Below are 19,592 nucleotides of genomic sequence, written 5' to 3' on the forward strand. Positions count from 1 at the left end.
CATCATCATTAGACACCATTAGTCATCGTCTTCGGTGGAGAGTTAGCCAGTCATACATCACTATTATCTTTTTGTTGCACTCGGTAGCCATTGCACTTTCCCAGCGGCTTTCCTTTCCTGTTGTTGTTGTTTTTTTTCCACATTTGACACGTGTGTAATCTGTAAGGGGAGCGCCTATGTTTATGTGCGATGAATATGAGCCGCTTATTAGGGCTGCACAATTCATCAAAATCAAATTGGAATGGCCTTTTTTAACCATGTATGACTTTGCATGTCAGTATTTCGAACACACATGGGTCATAGATTATGTAGGACTACTGTATGATGCTGAGTTTTGAAGTTAAGACAGAGCAACCGTATATAAATACACATACACTTTCATACTAGGCTTTAAGCTGCTTATCTCTAGCCAAGTCTTGTCATTTCTTCTTGTATATTGGATGTGATCTATATCCTAAATAATTTCAAATGACAGTCCATTAAGTATGAGAAATTGTGTGCATTTTTAAATTATTTAACTTTGAATGGATCAGTACATTCACAAGAAATGACATGCCGATGCACTTGCTGTGACCGTGACTCAGATCTGGATAGAGGGAGGGGGCTGAGTCGAGGCACTCCGTGTACTAACCCTGTGCCACATTTGTGCATTTGCATGACACTAAATGAAACACAGAAAGGAATAAAAATCCCCATTCTGACCTTGCACACTTACCCCTATCTCCGAGTTTTTTTGTAATTTGCTTCAGAAAAAAAAAAAAAAAAAAAGACCTGTTATTTGTTTGCATGTTTTTTCTGGAGGTCATGACCCGTATCCTGCTGCCAGTGCTCCTAAAAGGTTTGTTAGGAAAATTTGTGTTGTGAAAGAAGCATTTTTTTGTCCTTTTACAACATGAGCTTTTGACAGTGTCGGGTTTTTATCCAGCCGCGAGGAAGTCTGGCTAAATATGCTGCTTTGTACTCCTACACAGAGTTGCTGATCTCACTGCACACGCCAGGGCTCATGATAATTCAAATGAAGCTTTCGATTGCTAATTTCTAGTCATATATTTCACGCTTGCAGTACAAAGTCTCAGAAGAGGCATGGGAAGGGAGACCTCGTGCGTAATCATCCTTGTGCGAATTATCAATCTTGTTTTCCCATATAATAATTGAAAACGGCTCTTTCTGTATATCCAATTGCTGTGTGATATATTTCCACAGTGTTTTCATTATAGACGTAGCTTTTTTTCCACTTGATGTTTTTTAAGGACATGTATAATGCAGAATGAGATATTTCTTTAGGTTTTAACCACGTCACGACATTGTACCTGGAGTTGTATTTTGCTTAATTCGAGCAGCTTTTCATAATCCTTTTCATTTTGATTGTGTCGTCTTCTACTGAAGTACTTTGTGGCAGCACAGTGGCGCAGCGGTTAGCGTTAGTTTCATGACTAAAAGGTCCCAGGTTCGATCCCTGGCTGGACGGGGCCTCTCTGTGTGAAATATGCATGATCTCCCCGTGTCTGTGTGTGTTTCCTCTGGGTTCTCTGGTTCCCCCTACCGCTAAAACACGTACAATAGGTTTATCATCCAGCCAGGTGTTTCTGACTGTGACTCTACATCAGTAACTGCTACTACAGTTTGATCCAGCGGCTTTGAAGGATGTGTCAAATGCAGAGGACAATGAATGAACAAATTACACCTTAACCTTTAAACTGAGAACAAATTAATGATCGTACAGTACGTAAAGCAGAGTATTGTGTGTAGATAAAAGGCATGACGCATATGTTATGTTTTACCACTTGATGAAGGCATGAGCCAAAGCTGCTTTATCTTTAAAGTTCTGTCATGATTCAAGGCAGCGAAAGCATAATATGCCTTATTGGAGCTGTAACCTTTTGCTTTAAGGACATGGTTGAGTGTGTTCTATCTGGCTATATGCTGTCAAAAAAATAAATCAATTTAGCCTCTTTATTGATTTGCCGATACACATTCAAGGTCATTTTAGATCGAGATCCTCCTCTTGTACAGCTTCATAGGCAAGGCATGTTTATTTATACCGCACATTTCATACACAAGGCAACTCAATGTGCATACTACTCTTCTTTAATGCTGTTATCTGTAGGCTTCACATTTTTATGTTTTACTCTCTATAATAACTCAGCCTGAAAGAGTAGGTTGAGAGAAGACAGCGATGAATGGATTGAGAAAAATGTCCAAACCATTATGTAGTCTCATCCATTTCTGCATGATGTTTTAAAAAATAGCTAGAAGTGGATTTTCCATCCATCCATTGTTCTTGATAAGGTTTAAATCAAAGCATAAATATTCAGTGCTTCAGCTTTCATTAAAGGTGCATTATGCAACTTTTTATGTGGAAAAAATAGTTGACCCTTCATGGTCTCGCTCCGTTATATCTAACTGAGTTGGTGACCGTACATCGCCCTAGCAGAGTCTCCGGTCTGCCGATCAAATGGTTCTGGACGTGCCCAGGTCCCAGTACAAACAGTGGGGCGATCGTTCTTTCAGGGTTGTAGCGCCAAAACTGTGGAACAGCCTGCCCCTCAGTCTGCGTGTTCTCACAGAGCTGTCCCTCTTTAAGTCTAGATTGAAGACACATCTTTTCAAACTAGCTTTTAAGACTTAGATCGCACTTATTTGATTGATTGATTTTTTAATATTGTTTTATCTTTCTGTGAAGCACTTTGGTCTTCCTTATGTTGTTGCAAGGTGCTATATAAATAAACTTTGATTGATTGATTGATTGATGATTGATGTGTGTGTGTTATCAGTCACCTTGAGTCTCTCTCTCTCTAAAACCAAAAAAATCAGGTTTGAAATCTAAGAGTAATCATGAACTCAGACCTGAACTTAATCAGCCACATCAAAGTAATAACAAGTTAGTCTACTGTAACGGCCTGCTCACTGGCCTCTCTACACGAGCTACAACTGCTGCTTGAGTCCTGACAAGAACCAGGAAATATGACCATGTTAGTCCAGTGCTCCGGTCTCTGCACTGGCTTCCTGTCACTCAGAGAATAGAATTTAAAACCGCTCTGCTTGTGTACAAGTCTTTTCATGGCGTAGCGCCGAAGTACATCTCTGACATGTTACAGCCGTATGAACCATCTCGCGCCCTGAGAACTTCAGGGAGGGGTCTCCTGGTGGTTCCCAGAGTCAATAATAAACATGGTGAGGCTGCGTTTCAGTTTCATGCAGCTAAAATCTGGAACAGTCTTCACGAGGATGTTAGAAAGGCCTCAACTCTGACCCAGGCTGAAAGTTTTTATGTTTTTATTGATATTGTCTGTTTTCTTGTATTTATGCAACTGTGAAGCACTTTGAATTGCCTTGTGTATGAATAGTGCTCTACATAAAACTACAATAAACTTGCCTTGCCTTGTATTTGACCTCGTAGTAGCCCAGCGGCTGTATGAGTGGTCAGCATGGTGCCTTTGCTTTCCAACAAAGTGGTCTCTAGGACGTTCCATGATCAATCGTTTTGGAGGTTTTCTGGTGAGAGCAGAGAAAACCTGGCAAGCAACTGATCCTTGCTGACCACTCATACAGCCGCTGGGTTACAACGATCTCAAATATACACAAATATCAGCTTTTTTCCCTCCCATAAAAGCTGCAACCATGTACCACTCCATATAAATCTCACTGGTAATTTATTTCTGATGTATATAACCTGTGTTTACCCACAGATCGACAATGAAGAATATGGCGAGGCCCTATCTCTGGCCCATGCGTACAATCTGGACTCTGACCTTGTCTACCAAAGACAGTGGAGAAAGAGCACCGTGAGCATCGCCTCCATTCAAGATTATCTGGTAAGAGACTGAACCGAAAGAAATTGAGAAATGTGTGTCAGGAAATGAAAAGAATATGGTATTAGGAGAGCGTATAGGTATAGATAGAAAAACGCTATTAAACTCAAGGTGTTTATCGACGTATGGCTGCTGGAGAAATATGGTCTAGCCGAGTGGGTGTTGCAATCCCCCTTACTTTTATTTCACGCATCATTTTTACCAATTTGCCGCGAATTTCCACACTCTCCTCCTCCTAATTCTCTATCTCATTTTATCCCCGACATTCTGACTGAACTCAATCCCTCTCCCTTCGCTTGCAGAGTAAAATCCGAAAGCGATCCTGGGTGCTGCACGAGTGTGTGGAGAGGGTCCCCGAGAATGTGGACGCGGCCAAAGAGCTGCTCATGTACGGCCTCAAAGGGACCGACCTCGAGGCTCTGGTGGCCATTGGGAATATGGAAGACGAAGGCAGGTGAGAGGTGGCTGAAAAATACCGAAATGGCTCATTTCACACACGAAAGGTTTAAACCTACCTTGCACCATGTAGTATTTTACATACAGAAGCTTCTGAAGGTTTTTGGACCTCTTGATTAATTCCACTGATTGTGTAGCTTAACATGCAGTACAGATTTCCTTTATTGGTTACAAATTACATTGATTGCATGAGAAATTTAAATAAAGTTTCGAAAAAAATATATTAAAACTTTAGTTTCACAGTCGTATCCACAACAGCTGCTGACCCATTTCTCTCTGTGAGTTCAGCTGTTCATTCATAAAAGGTTTGGTCAGTGATAAATATCATTCCTTGCCCTTAAAGGGACGATACGGGGAGATTAAAATTTAAAATTAAGTATTTTCCTCCTCCCCCTACATGTTTGTGACGACGTGGATTACTAGAGACTGTGGTTTTGCACCAAAATGCAATTGCTCTATTCTCTAGTTGTGCAAAAATATCTATACAAAATACTACATGTGTGGCTTTAACTCTGTGACTTTTAAAAGTAAAAGTTAATAGCTTTATATTTATATTGTAGGTTTATTATGCCGGGTGACGTTGACCTTGATGACCTTCCCTACGACGACATATTGTCCGAGGATGAAGAGCATCAGATTAAAAAGGAAAGAGAAGACAAGAAGAAGCAGGAGCTGCTGGCCAGAGTGGATTTTAGCAGGTAACACTAGCACACAGTCTGACTGAAAACGATGGACAGCTGGGGTCAAAACAGGCAAAATTACTTCCAAAACTGAACAAAAGAACTGCTTACAAAGACCATCCGTCAGCGCCATGACCCTGGTTAAATTGTCAGTTTCTTTGTTAGAGTTTCTTCTCTCTCCTTTAAAAATGAGCCGCATGCATAAAACATTAATGCATTTAAGGCAACTGCAACTCTTCCTTTTCCGACTTGTGCAAGCAGTTGTTAAGTAGGCGTAAAAGTCTCACTGAGGGTTCCCTCATGCTTACCCATTTGATTTGCCTTCTCTCCAGACTGTAACTTTTTCTTTGGAGAACCTAAATATAGTCCTTATTTCCCCACTGAGAACTGTAATGATGGACTGAGCTGCTACTGTTGCAGAAATGACAATGAAGGTATTTAACATTAATGTAGATATTGTTCTGAAATGGGGGTAAAAAAGCGGTTGGATTCACACTGATTGTTTGATTAGGTCGCGGCCCCATGGAGGGGATCATAAAGGCAGAGACATTAATGAGCACAAGAGGGAGGGAGCAGGAGAGCGCATTGGTGCAGATTAGTGGGTAATCTGCTGAAGGTAATTTATGCTTTTGTTGTGGAGAGCCCAGGGAGGGACTAATGAAAAACCCTTTAGTGATCACTAATCACCTCTCATACACACACTCCCACTCAGGCACATGTGCATGGACAATTTCAGCTACTTTGAATACATTCAAATGACCATCGGATTGTATTGTGAATCTCTATAGACTGCACATTAACAGTGGGGCAGATGCCGCTAGAATATTCCTTACTTTAATTTGCCTGCAGGACCATGTGCCTCCCAAACCAATACGCAGTCAGTTGCCAAGCAGTTTTGTGGTCACAGTTTGATATCAAGTCATTATAACTTTGGTAAATGTATTATTTTATATAAAGTTTATTACAAATATATTAGTTTATAGTATCCCCACAAAGTGATGTGTTTCGGTTGTGCCAAATTCTTAGTATCTATCTGTTTTTTTCCATAGTTTGATTATTTTTTGGTCTTGCTACTTATTTAGCCCCATTACACATTTGCTGCCATTTGTAGACGAAGCCCAGATCGAGGATAATTAAAAAGATGTGGAAGAAGCAATTTACCAACTTCACCAAACCATTACCTTAAATCATCAGAATTGCCTCCTTTTAACGTTCCCATTAGTCTTTGCAAGAAATAGCCATTTGTACTGTACACGTGCCTCACAACGTGTGTTAGCAACCGCGTGGGTGCACTGAAGCCCCTCGCTGATGGATCTTACAGTGTCGCCTTGAGGCAGCGTGGACGAGCCTCTGCGACAGATAATAATTCTCTTAATTTCTTTTTAACTGCAGCGCCATTACAGAAGCGCTTCGGTATCGATCACTTCTGCTCCTCCGTCACTGTGTGTAGATAAGGGCTGGATTTAACTACCGACCTACAGTCAGCGTCATCCTGGCTTTTGTCCTTTTGCACATTCAAGGTTGAGACTTTTCTGATTTCTCCCATTGCGTCTCACTCACAATGCACTGTTCACTATTATTTAATCACTTCAGAAGCGCTGGTATGGGTTGACCTAAAAAGTAACTTAGAGGGATAATTCATGCAGTCCTTATATTTTTGAAGAGTTTAGTGGTGCTAGGCTAGTGCTAGGCTAGTGCATGTCTATGGTAACTAGTAGCCTGCATTTAAAACCTCCTCAAAATCATGGGGTCGTCCTCCAAACGTTGCCATATCTGATTTGTAGAAAGCTCCTTTGTGAATTCCATGTGTAGTAATGCCGGTGGCAGGTAAACAAACTACTGTAGGTAGAATCCGGTAACCTAGCAGATCACTCCGCCGCTGCGTAGCTACAACCAGGAAGCTGATGCTGCTCAAACATAAGTAATTTTAAATGCAATATGTTTTTTAAAAAAAATATTATTTTTATTCAGTCAACACAGACATTTATATCGGTAGTCTGGTGCTATAAGTGATTTGCCTCAGGTGCTCTGTGCTTGGGTCAGACTGTTTTTAATGCAGGCTACTAGTTACCATAGACATGCGCTAGCCTAGCACCAGCCTAGCACCAAGTCATTCAATGTAATGTAGAATCAAAACTGGTATTAAATCTAAATTTATTGGATTATATTCAGATGTATATAAAACATTTTACTATGTAAGTTAATTGAAAATACCAAAATAATGATCTAATCATTTTGGCTGAAATTGACAATATTTCTTTCAGTTATTTCAGTTTTATTCCTTTGTTTGATGAAATGTTTGCAAAATCCTAAGAAATAAAATATGTTGCATTTGTGGCATTAAAACATAGTGTTAAATATAGTAGTATAGTGGGCATTAAAAAGCATTACATTTGACTTGCATCTGCCTTTATAAACAGTTGTCGTTCTTCTGGTGTCATTTGCAGAGAAAATAATGTTGCCTGAATAATTGTATCTGCTGTGATTTGCTGATTGTCATCATTTGCAATTTTGGTTTAATTGCAGTTAATTCTGCAGCTCTATTTTTTCCTCCCAAATCACACAATGTAAAATATACAATTTTCACTCATCGAGTAATGGCAGTAATCGCAGGAGTTGCTGTAATTAGGAGGAGCAAGCTGTGCTATGGCGGCGTTCGTATGAAAGATACTGAGATTTTATCCAGAATCCATCAATAATAATGGGATCAGGAAAGGCTGTGTTATGTAAATTGGGCCAATATTGCCAGCGTTTTGCTCGCAGGGAAAAAAATCCTACCAATTGAAGCGACTTTTTTGTACTAACTTCCTATTGACTTAAAATTTTCCTTTTCTTCTCAATCAAACCCACTTTCTCAGCTTCGAGGTTCAGTTAAAAACCCAATAGTGTTGATTCATGTTAATGCCCTCCTGCCATAGCCCCCCCTCCAGTATAAATCTGTAATTTGTGTCTGCGCCCGTCTTTGTCTCCCCATAGGCAGCGTGGCCGTGTTGCGCCACATAAAACACTATGTCACGCAGAACACTATCTCCGAGCAGTGGTTATTGCTGTTTTAACTGTCAGGATGCAGTTCAGTGTTGTTTGTCACGAGTTTTAACACTTTTAGTTGCTGCTCAGAAGTCGTTGCGTTGCGCGCATGATAAGGTATCATTGCAAAAGCGCCAAGGCTCATTATAAATGCGTCTGGTTTTCACACTTCCTCGACAAAAAACAGTGCAGTGTATAAAGTAGATATATGAGCGAAGTTAGGGTGAAAGTTTACTTCTCAAGGCACCACATCAAGGTGAAAGTAGTACTCTGACTTTGTTTAGGGCGCACAATTAATCGCAAGTACAATTTAATTACCAAGCACCAAATCACAAAGACTACAATTATGTTTGTTATTGGCTTTTATAATAAATCGCTAATCTACTTTACTATACATTGTATGATTCGATTTGCAGTTATTCATTGGCATACTACGAGCCTTTGCACATACTCCATCTATAAACAGTAACTACTGAATGAGATTGTATAAAAGACATGCTTTAGTCTGCATACAATTTGCTTGAATGTCTATACACAACACCTGAATGAACAGTATATTCACTGCTCACTCTCAATGTCAACACACCTCTTGCCGTCCTTTGCAAATGTCCATTGTGGGTCAGTATTCATTGGGTAAAACGTATAAAAGCCTTGGCCTCCATTGCTCTCATCTCTGTTCGTCATTGGGACATTTGTATGTGTAGGAGTTCCCACTGTCAACGCTAATCTTTGTGGAATTCAGCCGTGAGATTTGATATTTAAGGAGCGGACGCGGAACAGATTTGAACGTTGCGCGACCATTCACCTGAAGATTGTTGTTTTATCAGGTCCAGGTCAACCTGTAAAGCACGATCTGTTGAATTTATTGAATTGAGATAAAATGGCCACTCGTCAGTTGCTGTGAATTCTCCACAAAAAAATGTCTAGAGCTCGAGATTGAAGATTTCTGGGACTGGTGGCCGTAGTAATAAGCAGACAATCTGTTAATCACTGGGGCTATTGTTTGTATAAAAGTATTTTTACACTTCAGTATGTAAGCTATATTCAACAATAGAGACGCAGCAGATGATCGAGTTGTTTCCGCCGCTCTCGTTTACTCTTTTACACCGGTTTTGCTTGTGTAAATATACGTACGGTGCCAGCTGCTCTTAGGAAATATGGAGGATTTTGCCCATGATGTTCAACTTTAAACATTTGTTCCAGAACTCAGGTGATTAAGACAAATGACATTTTGGGTCTGACTTTGAATGATTATTTCATCCATACAAACTCCTTGCACCGTGCCAGGAATAAATAAATACAATTCAAAGATTCAAACCCACATGCCATGAGAGCAACTTCTACTTTTCCTTTTGGACATTTTTGCCAACCATTTTGTTTATTTTAAAAGTGCATGATTAAGCCATCACACAAACCCCAAGTGGACACCAGGCGCGTGCAGAAAGCGCTCGCGTAGCAGCTTCTTATCTTCCCCTCTCCTCCTCTTTCCCTCCTCTTTCCCCGCTTCTCTTACTTGGCTTTGGAGAGAGGCACAGCAAAGCAATAATTACGAGCAGTGCCAGTGCTAAGCCCGCGCTCTTTGATGTGCCTGTGAGTGGGTTGAGCCAGTGTTAATCTCTGGTTAGTCTGCGTAGAGGAGTCCCGATAAGGCCCGGTAGTGCGCTCTGTAATGAGGGATTAGGGATTAAGACAACAGTCCAGAGGTCATCTCCCCAGGTGCTGCGCTGCGGTTGATCCTGGACCTGTTCGGAGGAAGCTCCTGGCACTCCAGCTCATCTCAGGGTTAAAAAGGTGTCTCTAAATGAATGAAACCTCCCTTTAGGTTTTTACTAGTTTTCACTCAAATTATAGCAATTAAAGAAAGGGAAAATTTCTGAATGGTATGAATCAGTGCTGGATGATAATAATATGCTCTGTTTATTGCTCTATGGCCTTCTACACTTTCCCTCAAGGACCACAGATGGAAATTAGCTTGAAAAAGTGAGTCTGGTACTAACAACTGTCTTGATAAACAAAGACATGAAATGAAATAAATTAAAAGTTTAATTTACTACAGAAGTTGTTTTTCTGTGGAAACTGCTGCGCAATTATTTCTATTGCCACCTCTATTGATTCTGGCTTGTTATTATGAATGCAGGTGCTAGTGCTCCTAAAATTGTTTCCTATTTCAACTGCATCTATATTTGGGGGAAAAAAGCTTTTTAATACATACTTTTAGAATGGGTTAGACCCTTAAAGGGATTATAAGGAGTTTAAAAATGTTAAAACTAAGTGTTTTCATCTCCCTACATGTTCTAGCCATGTCCTAATGTGTAGAATGAGCCCAGACCTGTTCACCACAACTTCCTCTAAAATCCTGCACTGTCACTCATAAAGTTGTTACTTTTAGTCTGAAGTGCCATCATGCACGAGCTTGATATAGAAGCTGCAGTTACGTGTAAGACCTCAGGTGGCAGTAGTGAGTATAAAATTACCAACTTGCATCTTGTCTCTTTAACTCCCACCTGAACATTTTTTCCAGTTTGGCTTCACCCAAAGTCTGAAAAGAAAAAAACAAGTGAAAAAAAGTGTGGCAAAAACGTGACAAAAAAGCAACAAAAAAGCAACAAAAAAGCAACAAAAACACAACAAGAAAGTGACACAATAACATGACAAAAACGCTTCAAAAAAGTTGCAATCACTTTTGTAGGTCTTAACTTTCAAATGAGGAGTTACACTTTTGCTCTCCAGTCGAGAAGCTTTTAGAGGTGGGTAAAGCCGAAATGGAGAAAATGCGCTCGGTTAACGCGGGGGGTAAGAGGTAAAAGTAATTGGCTTGACTCCACAAATCTCTCTTGTTACATTTAATTGTAGGTTAAGGCTGTTTTCTGTTTCATAAAAAAGGTGTATATTATGTACATTCCATGCTGACTGTATACAGGAATTTAATTGTTGACCATGTCTTTGTACTACAAGAGCACTTAGATTTAACTTACCTGTTTATTCTTCATCTAAATGTACTATGCTATACTATTGTTTATATGGTTTAAAAGAGACTTGGTATGTGTGTGTGGGGAGAAGATGAAGAATTGAACTGCTGGCCGCACCTCTGTATTGCAGCGTATTTACGACCATGATGAAATGACTTTGAAAATGGTTTGGATTCTCGAGGGCGGTCGCTCAGCTCATTGACGGCCAACGTCCCATACATAACACCTGAAGGGCCCGTGTGGTCATAAGGAGTTGATTTGTGGTCCATAGAAAATGATTAGGCGGCCGCTGTGTGCTTTGTTGTCACCTGGCTCAGCTATTGTTATATACTGTTGGTCCCCATGGGCATCTGTGCAGTCAGTTTGCACTTAATTTAGAGCTGGCACTGTGTATTCATGCCGCGTATCGACAAAAGTCCAATTTGGCTTCCAGAAGTGGTCATGTGATTATTTTTCTTTGTGTTAGGTTGACCTTGGAGCAGAAGGAGCTGTGCCGGAGCCGCCTGAAATTACTCTGCTACCTGGATCGGCTCGCCACATACGAGGTAACGACTGTCAGAGCACATGGAATAAAGAAGCGATTTAACATTGCACATTAAGCTAGTTGTTGTGTTTAGCTGTCTGTTTAGCATTTTGGGCGTTTAAGGATTCTCGCTGCTTTGCCTGTAAAAGTAAAGTGCTTTTAGGCTCATTAGGTTTTGGCTACAGTTCTGCCTACACTGTCGGAGTTCACATTATGTTACATCGAACATTAGCCGGAATTACCAGTTAACAGCAAGTGGGTGTCTCCGAGTGAACCGGGTTTTTGGTGCTGTAGTGCACTCAAAGGTCTGTATTTGTTGCTTTGTCCCATGCGTTTTATTATACTAATATCCAAACATTATTTCTTCTCAATGTTTACATGCACTTAAAAGTAATGGCTGTAGTATGCACTCTTTGTGGTTTAAAAGGGCACTACAACTGGACTTGGATTGCTTTAAGCAAAAAAAAAACGAAGGCACAAGGTTCATTATATGAAAGAACCTGCTGGAGGCTTGAACAAGCACTCAGTCGGACTTGATCGAGGACAGGTGCTGGGATTGTGGAAGTAGGAGAGGGTCCCTTTATCTTCATTTGAAGCTGATTTTAGCAAGAGGACTTGGCAACCCTACTGTGGAGCTCATTTTACTTTCTGATTCGATAATCATCTTGAGAACCAATTCAGTAAATGCCCACTAAATCAACTTTTACATCATTTAAAATGTCACTGAGAATAAATCAGCATTCAGATTTTCAATGAAGGTTCTTGAGTCATCTTCTGTACTTGGTAGTTGAAGTGTCAAGCGTTTCGCCTCTCATCCAAAAGGCTGACAAAGCCTTAAGAGCCTCACGATGACTCAAGAATAGGGCTGGGTGATCGCATATATCAACATTCACTTAAAATTTGCACTGTAATACTTATTATGTAGGCTATTTTTATTTAAGCTATTTATTTATTTAAATGTGCACCTTAGCTTTGTTATACAGTGTTTAAGTTTACATTTTATTGTGAGTTTTCAATGAAACTACTCGTATTTGGCTTTGACTTAACATTTCATTTCAGGTGCATTGAGTTGCCTTGTGTACGAAATGCGCGATATAAATAAAGTTGCCTTACCTTTCCTTGCCTCTCACTTTGCGGAAGAAATATCGGGGATATATATATATCGTATATCGGTATTCAACCTAAATATATCGGGATATGACTTTTGGTCCATATTTCCCAGCCCTACTCAAGAAGCTTCAATGAAGATTGACAACACCTGTATGACTAAGAGCTTACACAGACATCAGCATTAAGATTGTGATCCGTAAAACCAATGTTTGATTTGAACATGTTGACCTCATATCCTGGGACACACATCACACAAAAAGTATGCCTGGAATCTTTGTTAAATGTATTTATTTTATTTTATTTGACCTTTATTAAACCAGGATAAAACTAAAACTTGTTCTAAAATAATCATTCAGTAAATATTTAATACTGGTAATGAAATTGAAATGAAAGTATTAATTTAGTTTTTTGAACTGAAACTCCTTCTGTAGCCCTCAGATCTTACACCTGCCTGATTTGCACCTCTGTACACAGCCAAGCTACACCAACACCTTTCGATCACAAGCAAGATTGATATCGTCAGCAATTATAGCAGAGTTCACACCCGATACTGTGCACACTACTCTATAGACTTCACATAACCACCGTGTTCACCTACTGTATATGCACCTATAGATCAACACCACAGCTTTACAAGAGCAAAAAGACAGACATATTTCATTTACAACCTAGCCAAGATAATTTAGGAATTACTACATGCCCGAGCTCTCCTTAAAAAGCGCTTCAGTTTATTTTACAACCGCCCTTGTCTAGGCCCACTTTGAGCACAGGAGGAGGGAAATGTAATCTTTGCAAATGATGCGCTGCTTTGAAGTTGTCAACATTGAAAACAAAATGTTCAAAATTGATGGTTGATGCTGAGGTATCTTTATGTATTCACCTCACCTATCAAGTGTGCCTGATCAATATAAATCTTTTCAAGTCCACAGCTTTTTCCATACAAATTAAAACATGAGAGAAAGCTATAAGCAAAGCGATGGAGACTGTAGTTAAACCAAGCATCCATAATCCTTGCATTAACAGAAGTGCTTGTTTTTAGTCTATGAAAAAAAAATGGAAATGTATCTGTATGAAAGCTTGTGAAATTCTGCGTGAGCCTTTCTAACAAAGAATGTAATTTAAATGCCATTAAGTTGTTGTTGTTCATTCCATTTGCCGTGAAATTCGCTCTCCTTAAATATTTAATCATCCCCTCAGCTCCCAAAGACATTTTCCACTTTCTTTCTAGCGATACTCTCTTAACACCACTGATCTGCTATGAAATATTAAACAATGAAAGCATTTATTAACAAGAAATTGGTCATATAAATGAGGAAATAGTTTGGTCATGAGCCGTTTGAGAGATGGATGAGTTTTTGCTAATGGTCCATATTCAGAGTTGTTTTCCGCCAGACAGAGCCTTTGCACAGTGCCCTGCAGGCCACCAGGGGGCTCCAAGAAAAAGAAGGCTGTGTAACCTCATCTACGATCATCCAGTAGTTTATACCTGTATTTAAATTGAGTTCAAAGTGGACATATGCATTTTACATACGCAGCTTTAAATCATGTTATAATATTCCGTTGTCAAATACATCCCTGGAGTAGTATTTCACTCGGTTTCGGTTTATTCCGGTTTGGTCATTTACAAATGATTCAAAACATTCAAAACATACAAGTCAAACAATGAACACAACAAATGACCAGGCGCAGGCAGAAGCTAAAGCTTATTGTGCCTGCCCTTCACTTTTAAATCATAAATGCAGCACGTTAATGGTAATAACCATACGTTCACTGAATTCACTCCATAACGCAATTTTGAGTAATATTCGGGTAAAAATGTTCAGCACTTCGTTCTGTCATTGTTAAAACCCAAAACTGCCCTACACATTATTAAAGGAATAGTTCACAGTTTTTCCATACTGAGATATGTTCTTACCTGAGCTTAGATGAGTTGATGCGTACCTGTCTGGTCTTTGTCTCAGTCACGCAAAAAGACCAGCGATGTTGTTAGCGCTTAGCCTCTCCTCCTCTCCTCTATTGGGCCAAACCGGGGAGAAGTTAGAAGCGACCAAGCTCTTCCACATTTTTTTCTATTTAAATACGATTACATGAGTAGTTACACGATCCAAGTATTGTCACAGAAAATGAAACACGTTGATTTTCTAAGCGGATAAAAATGGGACCTGTATTGTAGTAATAACACCTTAGGAGCACTTTGACGCCCGCGCAGTGATATCTTCACTCCTAACGAATTCTGAAGATATTACCGCGCGGACGTCAAAGCCTGTGCTCCTAAGGTGTTATTACCAATATAATCCAACATTATATTGTTTCTGAGGTGTCTAAGTGTGTTTATCACGTCGTGCTGAAGCTGTAAACCACGGCGTAGTGAAAGTCTTCACCAGCTCTAGCGCCTCTATTTCATTGCAACTATAGAATTCTTATAGACACATCATTTCAAATCATAACATTTAAAATAACAGTGCTGAGGTACACACATAATGTTTTAAGTCTATTTTGAAAGGTTCACTTTGCAACTTTTTATTTGAATTTTTTTTTTTTTTAAATGACCTGCGTCTGTATGAGTGGTCAGCATGGCGCCTTTACTTTCCATCACAGTGGTCTCCTGGACGCTACAGGATCAATTGTTGGGAAGGTTTTCTCTGCTCACCAGAAAGCCTACATCTCAATTGATCCTGGAGCGTTGCTGAAACCACCGTGATCTAAAGTAAAGGCGCCATGCTGACCACTCATACAGCCGCTGGGTCACTACAAGGTCAAATACGCACAAATATCAACTTCTTGTTCGCATAAAAAGTTGCATAATGCACCTTTAAGACCAAACTAAGAACCAATGGGAGCAAATGGACAAAACAAATTTAATCTGTAAATGCTATTGGGGACGTAAAAACATCTGTGCATCTAGCGTAGTGACAATTAAGTATAGATTAAGAATATTTACTACAAAGTTTGTAAATCACATTTATTGGCACATAAGTCTTGATGATTACCACTTTGTATCTTTAATGTGTGATTGTAAATCTCTTCAGGACAACCCCATCAAAGCATCTTGCATGAGGCTACAAAGCAGAAAACGTCCCTGTCCGTATTGCATAAGCGCCTCGGCTGAACTGATTGATTCACGCGGCGAGTGCAACTTTTACCATTGCATTTCATATTCCCCGCATGTTAACACCCATCCATAATAAATCACTGACAGCCGAGGACCTTACGTCTCCCTTCGCCAGAGTGGAAAGATGAGATTTTGAAAAGCTGCTAGATATTCAGACTCACCCAGAATGACGTTCCCTTCTCTATTCGGACATTGTCATGGTAACTGCAGCGCTCGTCAAGTCTCCTCTCGCCCCAATCCATTTTCTCCAGCTGTCTATGAATATGATATTAAGGTTTTTATCATCCGGACTGTGGGCTCGGCGATTTCTTGCGTATGGCCCATTCAAAGCAGCATCTATCAGAGGGAGACACATAGTCCTGCACTCGGTCTACCCCAGACACATAAAGATGCCCAGACACACACTTTGAGGGACAGAGAATTTGTTCACGTTTTTTTTTCTTCTTTCACAGCGTACATAAATCCCTCTAAGGCAAAAGAGCAAGACGGCATTCAGACTTTGGCACACACCACATCCAAGAAAGTTAAATAGCACCTCTGTTGACTTTACCCCTCTTGATACATTTGCAGTCGCAGCTAATGCTCACTCTTTTTCTCTCATCTTTTAGTTTGACTTTCTGAACTGTCACAGGATTTTCTTGGAAGGGATTGCTTTGTGCCCTTTACAAATTTCCTTTCATGAACTCGTCACTTTCCTGTTCCTGCTGTAGGAGATCCTCGGTGGGCCCCACGCAGCAGAGCAGAAGTACGACGCGGAGTTCTTCAAGAAGTTCAGAAGTCAAAATATCGTGGTGTCGGCAAGAGACTATGCCCGGGTAAACTTAACCGCCCTTATCTTGATTATAATTTGCTTTGAACAGTTCAGAGAAATGTATTAAAACAGCATAACTTTGATGTTACTGTGTTTTTATCATTGTGATTTCCACATTTAGCGTTTTACACTTCCAGGATAAAAATAATTTTAATTATGCATTAGTCACATAAAAGCTAATCTTCTGCATTATTCATCCACTGCCCATTCTGAAAAATGTAAAAACAGTTTTAAAATATATGGAAGTTGTGTAGAAAGGTTAAGAATATAACATGGCCTGCTGCAACAAGAGGCCTGTAGAAATGTGTCTATATATTTCCTATTTAAAAGGACTTTAGTAGTGCTAGGCTAGTGCATGTCTATGGTAACTAGTAGCCTGCATTGAAAACAGTCTGACCCCAAGCACAGTGCACCTGAGGCAAATCACTTATAACACCAGACTAACCATATAAATGTCTGTGTTGACTGAATATTTTTTTTTAAATTATAACCATTTTTCATTTAAAATAACTTATATCTGAGCAGCATCAGCTTCCTGGTTGTAAGGTACGCAGGAGCGGAGTGATCTGTTGGTTACCAGAATAGATCTATAGTAGAAGAAGAAGAAGAAGATCTTTATTTATATAGCGCCTTTCACAGACATGGTCACAAAGCGCTTTACATGAGACAATTGTACATTCACTCCACACTCGGTGGTGGTAAACTACGTTTGTAGCTTCAGTTTCCCCTGGGGGAGACTGTCAGAGGCGCTTTCGCGACTACGTCTGCGCCAACGGACCCTCTGACCACCACCATACATTCACTCACACACATGATTCATCCTGGCCTATTGTGCATGTTTTTAGTGGTAGGGGAAACCGGAGTACCCGGAGGAAACCTACGCAGACACGGGGAGAACATGCAAACTCCACACAGAAAGGCTCCGTCCAGGTGGGAATCGAACCCGGACCTTCTAGCTGTGAAGCGAGAGCACTAACCGCTGCGCTACCGTGCCGCCCGTAGTTTGTTTACCTGCGGCCGGCATTACTACACATGGAATTCACAAAGGAGCTTTCTACAAATTGGATATGGCAACGTTTGGAGGACTGCCCCATGATTTTGAAGAGGTTTTAATGCAGGCTACTAGTTACCATAGACACGCGCTAGCCTAGCACTAGCCTAGCACCACTAAACTCTTCAAATATAAAGACTGCATGAATAGAAAAATATCTCCAGACATCAACAACATTCTGGATAACTAGGAAATGAGGCCCTATGTCAAAAATCCTGAGACTTCCCCTTAACTCGCCCTGCTTGCAGTGTCAGTGCACTGCTCTTCGAGTGCCCTGCAGATGTGGAAAAGGGCGATCTATTGACTAAAACGGTTCTTAAAAGGTCTGGTAGTAGTAAATGATTATGTCCCATAGGTACCTTTTTTTTTAAATCGTATGTTATGTCAAACCGTCTCTTCAAACTTTAGTGCTGTTTTAACTTTCAATGTTAATAAATAATAGCTGTGTAGATTTTTTTTTAGCTCAAAGTATCGGTTCATCTTCCCACAGGAGAGTAATGTGCAGGCCTTAGATATTCTCTTCACGTACCACGGAGCAGAGCTTCTCCAGCACCGCCTCGCTGTCCTCTGTAACTTCCCTGAAACTACATCTCCGCATGAGTACATCATCCTGCTGCCTGAAGCCACGTGAGTCTGATGCACCTTAAACATGTTGTTTTCACCGCTGAAAAGCATTCAATAAAGCGTGGGATTCCTATTCTTTCAATAGAATGAATGTCTCTTGAAGTACAGTATTGATTTATGGAAATCTCGGTGCACTGTGTGTTTGTATTAAGTGCAAGTCTAATCTTGTTTAACGTTTGTATTGGTCAATCAATAAATACTGTAGTACATTAGGGCTGCACAATACGTGTTGTTATTATTAGAAAATGTAATAATGGCAAGAAGCCATGATATAAGCACAAAATCACTTCCATCTGACTTGAGATTTACCTATTTCAGCCTAAAACATATGGTAAAAACAATATGGCATAGGCTCACTCAATTGAATGACAAAACAAATCTCTGGGCCAGATCTTGTGACTGGCGCAGTCTGTGCGCAACTCTAGACGCAGCGTGGTACACGCGTGATCTTGCATGGGGCGCAGGTTTTGCGATCAAGGCTGCGCCACTAGGGAGAGGGCGTTATTTAAGAAAAAGAGGCCGACTGAGGCGTGGTTCATAACAAGCAGCACTTGGAGCCGCTCTTCTGTGGTAACCTTCACATTATCTTCCTCTTTACATTGCGCTGCCTTGTCTTCTTCCTTAGAATCGACGTCAAATTAAAAACAAAAGCGAAATTGCCTTGAAAAGGCTGTTTGAGCGTAGGTTACGCACGGGCTCACTTTGATACAGTAGATCAACATGCACACCCCTAACACCAAAACAACAACCGTTTTACATAAATAAACCACACAGGCCTTCAAGTGCCACAACACCAGGTCTAATCTGCGTTTTAAGGAGACATTTCCATCGTGTGTCAGTCTTTACCTCCTGATGATGCTCCTTGTGTAGCCACAGCTCAGTCCAAAAGAAAGAAGCGGATTATACAGAGCGCATAGCAACTTTTTTTTTCCAATTCAGCCGCTCCAAGAATCCTGCATCTGTAGCTCAAATGTTCCAATACACTACAGTTTTCTTGCAACTACTGCATAACTCTGCAACTCCTCCGCAGCCGATATGACAGTTTCTGATCAATTAAATCCTGTACATTTTGTGACTTTGCGCATTCGAACGGTGTCCAACGCGAGGCTGCTGCCTCTCTGTCCCGCCCGCTCATCTTGGATCTGCAGCGAGTGGCTGCAGCAGCGGAGGGACAGTTTTATTTCTTTAATCTTTTTTAAACATTGCGCGCTGCATCACGCATGTTACGCGTGTACAGGAGAATCCCCCCTCGCAAACCACCGCCTTCCGCAGGTCTGGGAAAAGCATGGGGAGGGGGCGGCACCACAACATCGCAATGCGAGTCTGTCCCCCCTCTTGTCCTGCCCACTTTTTGCACCAGGTGACACTGAAGATTGCAAAGAGCGCCACCCGTCTGCGCACTCGTCTTCTCTACAGC

The 19,592-nt window shown here is 40.6% G+C and overlaps 1 protein-coding gene across 1 annotated transcript in view; it reads left to right on the plus strand.

Moving 5' to 3' along the window:
• Nucleotides 1-19,592, plus strand: part of nbas (NBAS subunit of NRZ tethering complex) — a 189,008-nt gene that overhangs the window by 21,277 nt on the left and 148,139 nt on the right. Inside the window, exons 16-21 of the mRNA XM_079571869.1 lie at nucleotides 3,690-3,815; nucleotides 4,115-4,266; nucleotides 4,829-4,966; nucleotides 11,411-11,489; nucleotides 16,400-16,504; nucleotides 18,042-18,178. Coding sequence (XP_079427995.1) covers nucleotides 3,690-3,815; nucleotides 4,115-4,266; nucleotides 4,829-4,966; nucleotides 11,411-11,489; nucleotides 16,400-16,504; nucleotides 18,042-18,178 — 737 coding nt within the window. The remainder of the gene's footprint in view (nucleotides 1-3,689; nucleotides 3,816-4,114; nucleotides 4,267-4,828; nucleotides 4,967-11,410; nucleotides 11,490-16,399; nucleotides 16,505-18,041; nucleotides 18,179-19,592) is intronic.

The sequence above is a fragment of the Gobius niger genome (genome assembly GCF_951799975.1).
Source record: "Gobius niger genome assembly, chromosome: 15".
NCBI classification, from domain to species: Eukaryota; Metazoa; Chordata; class Actinopteri; order Gobiiformes; family Gobiidae; genus Gobius; species Gobius niger.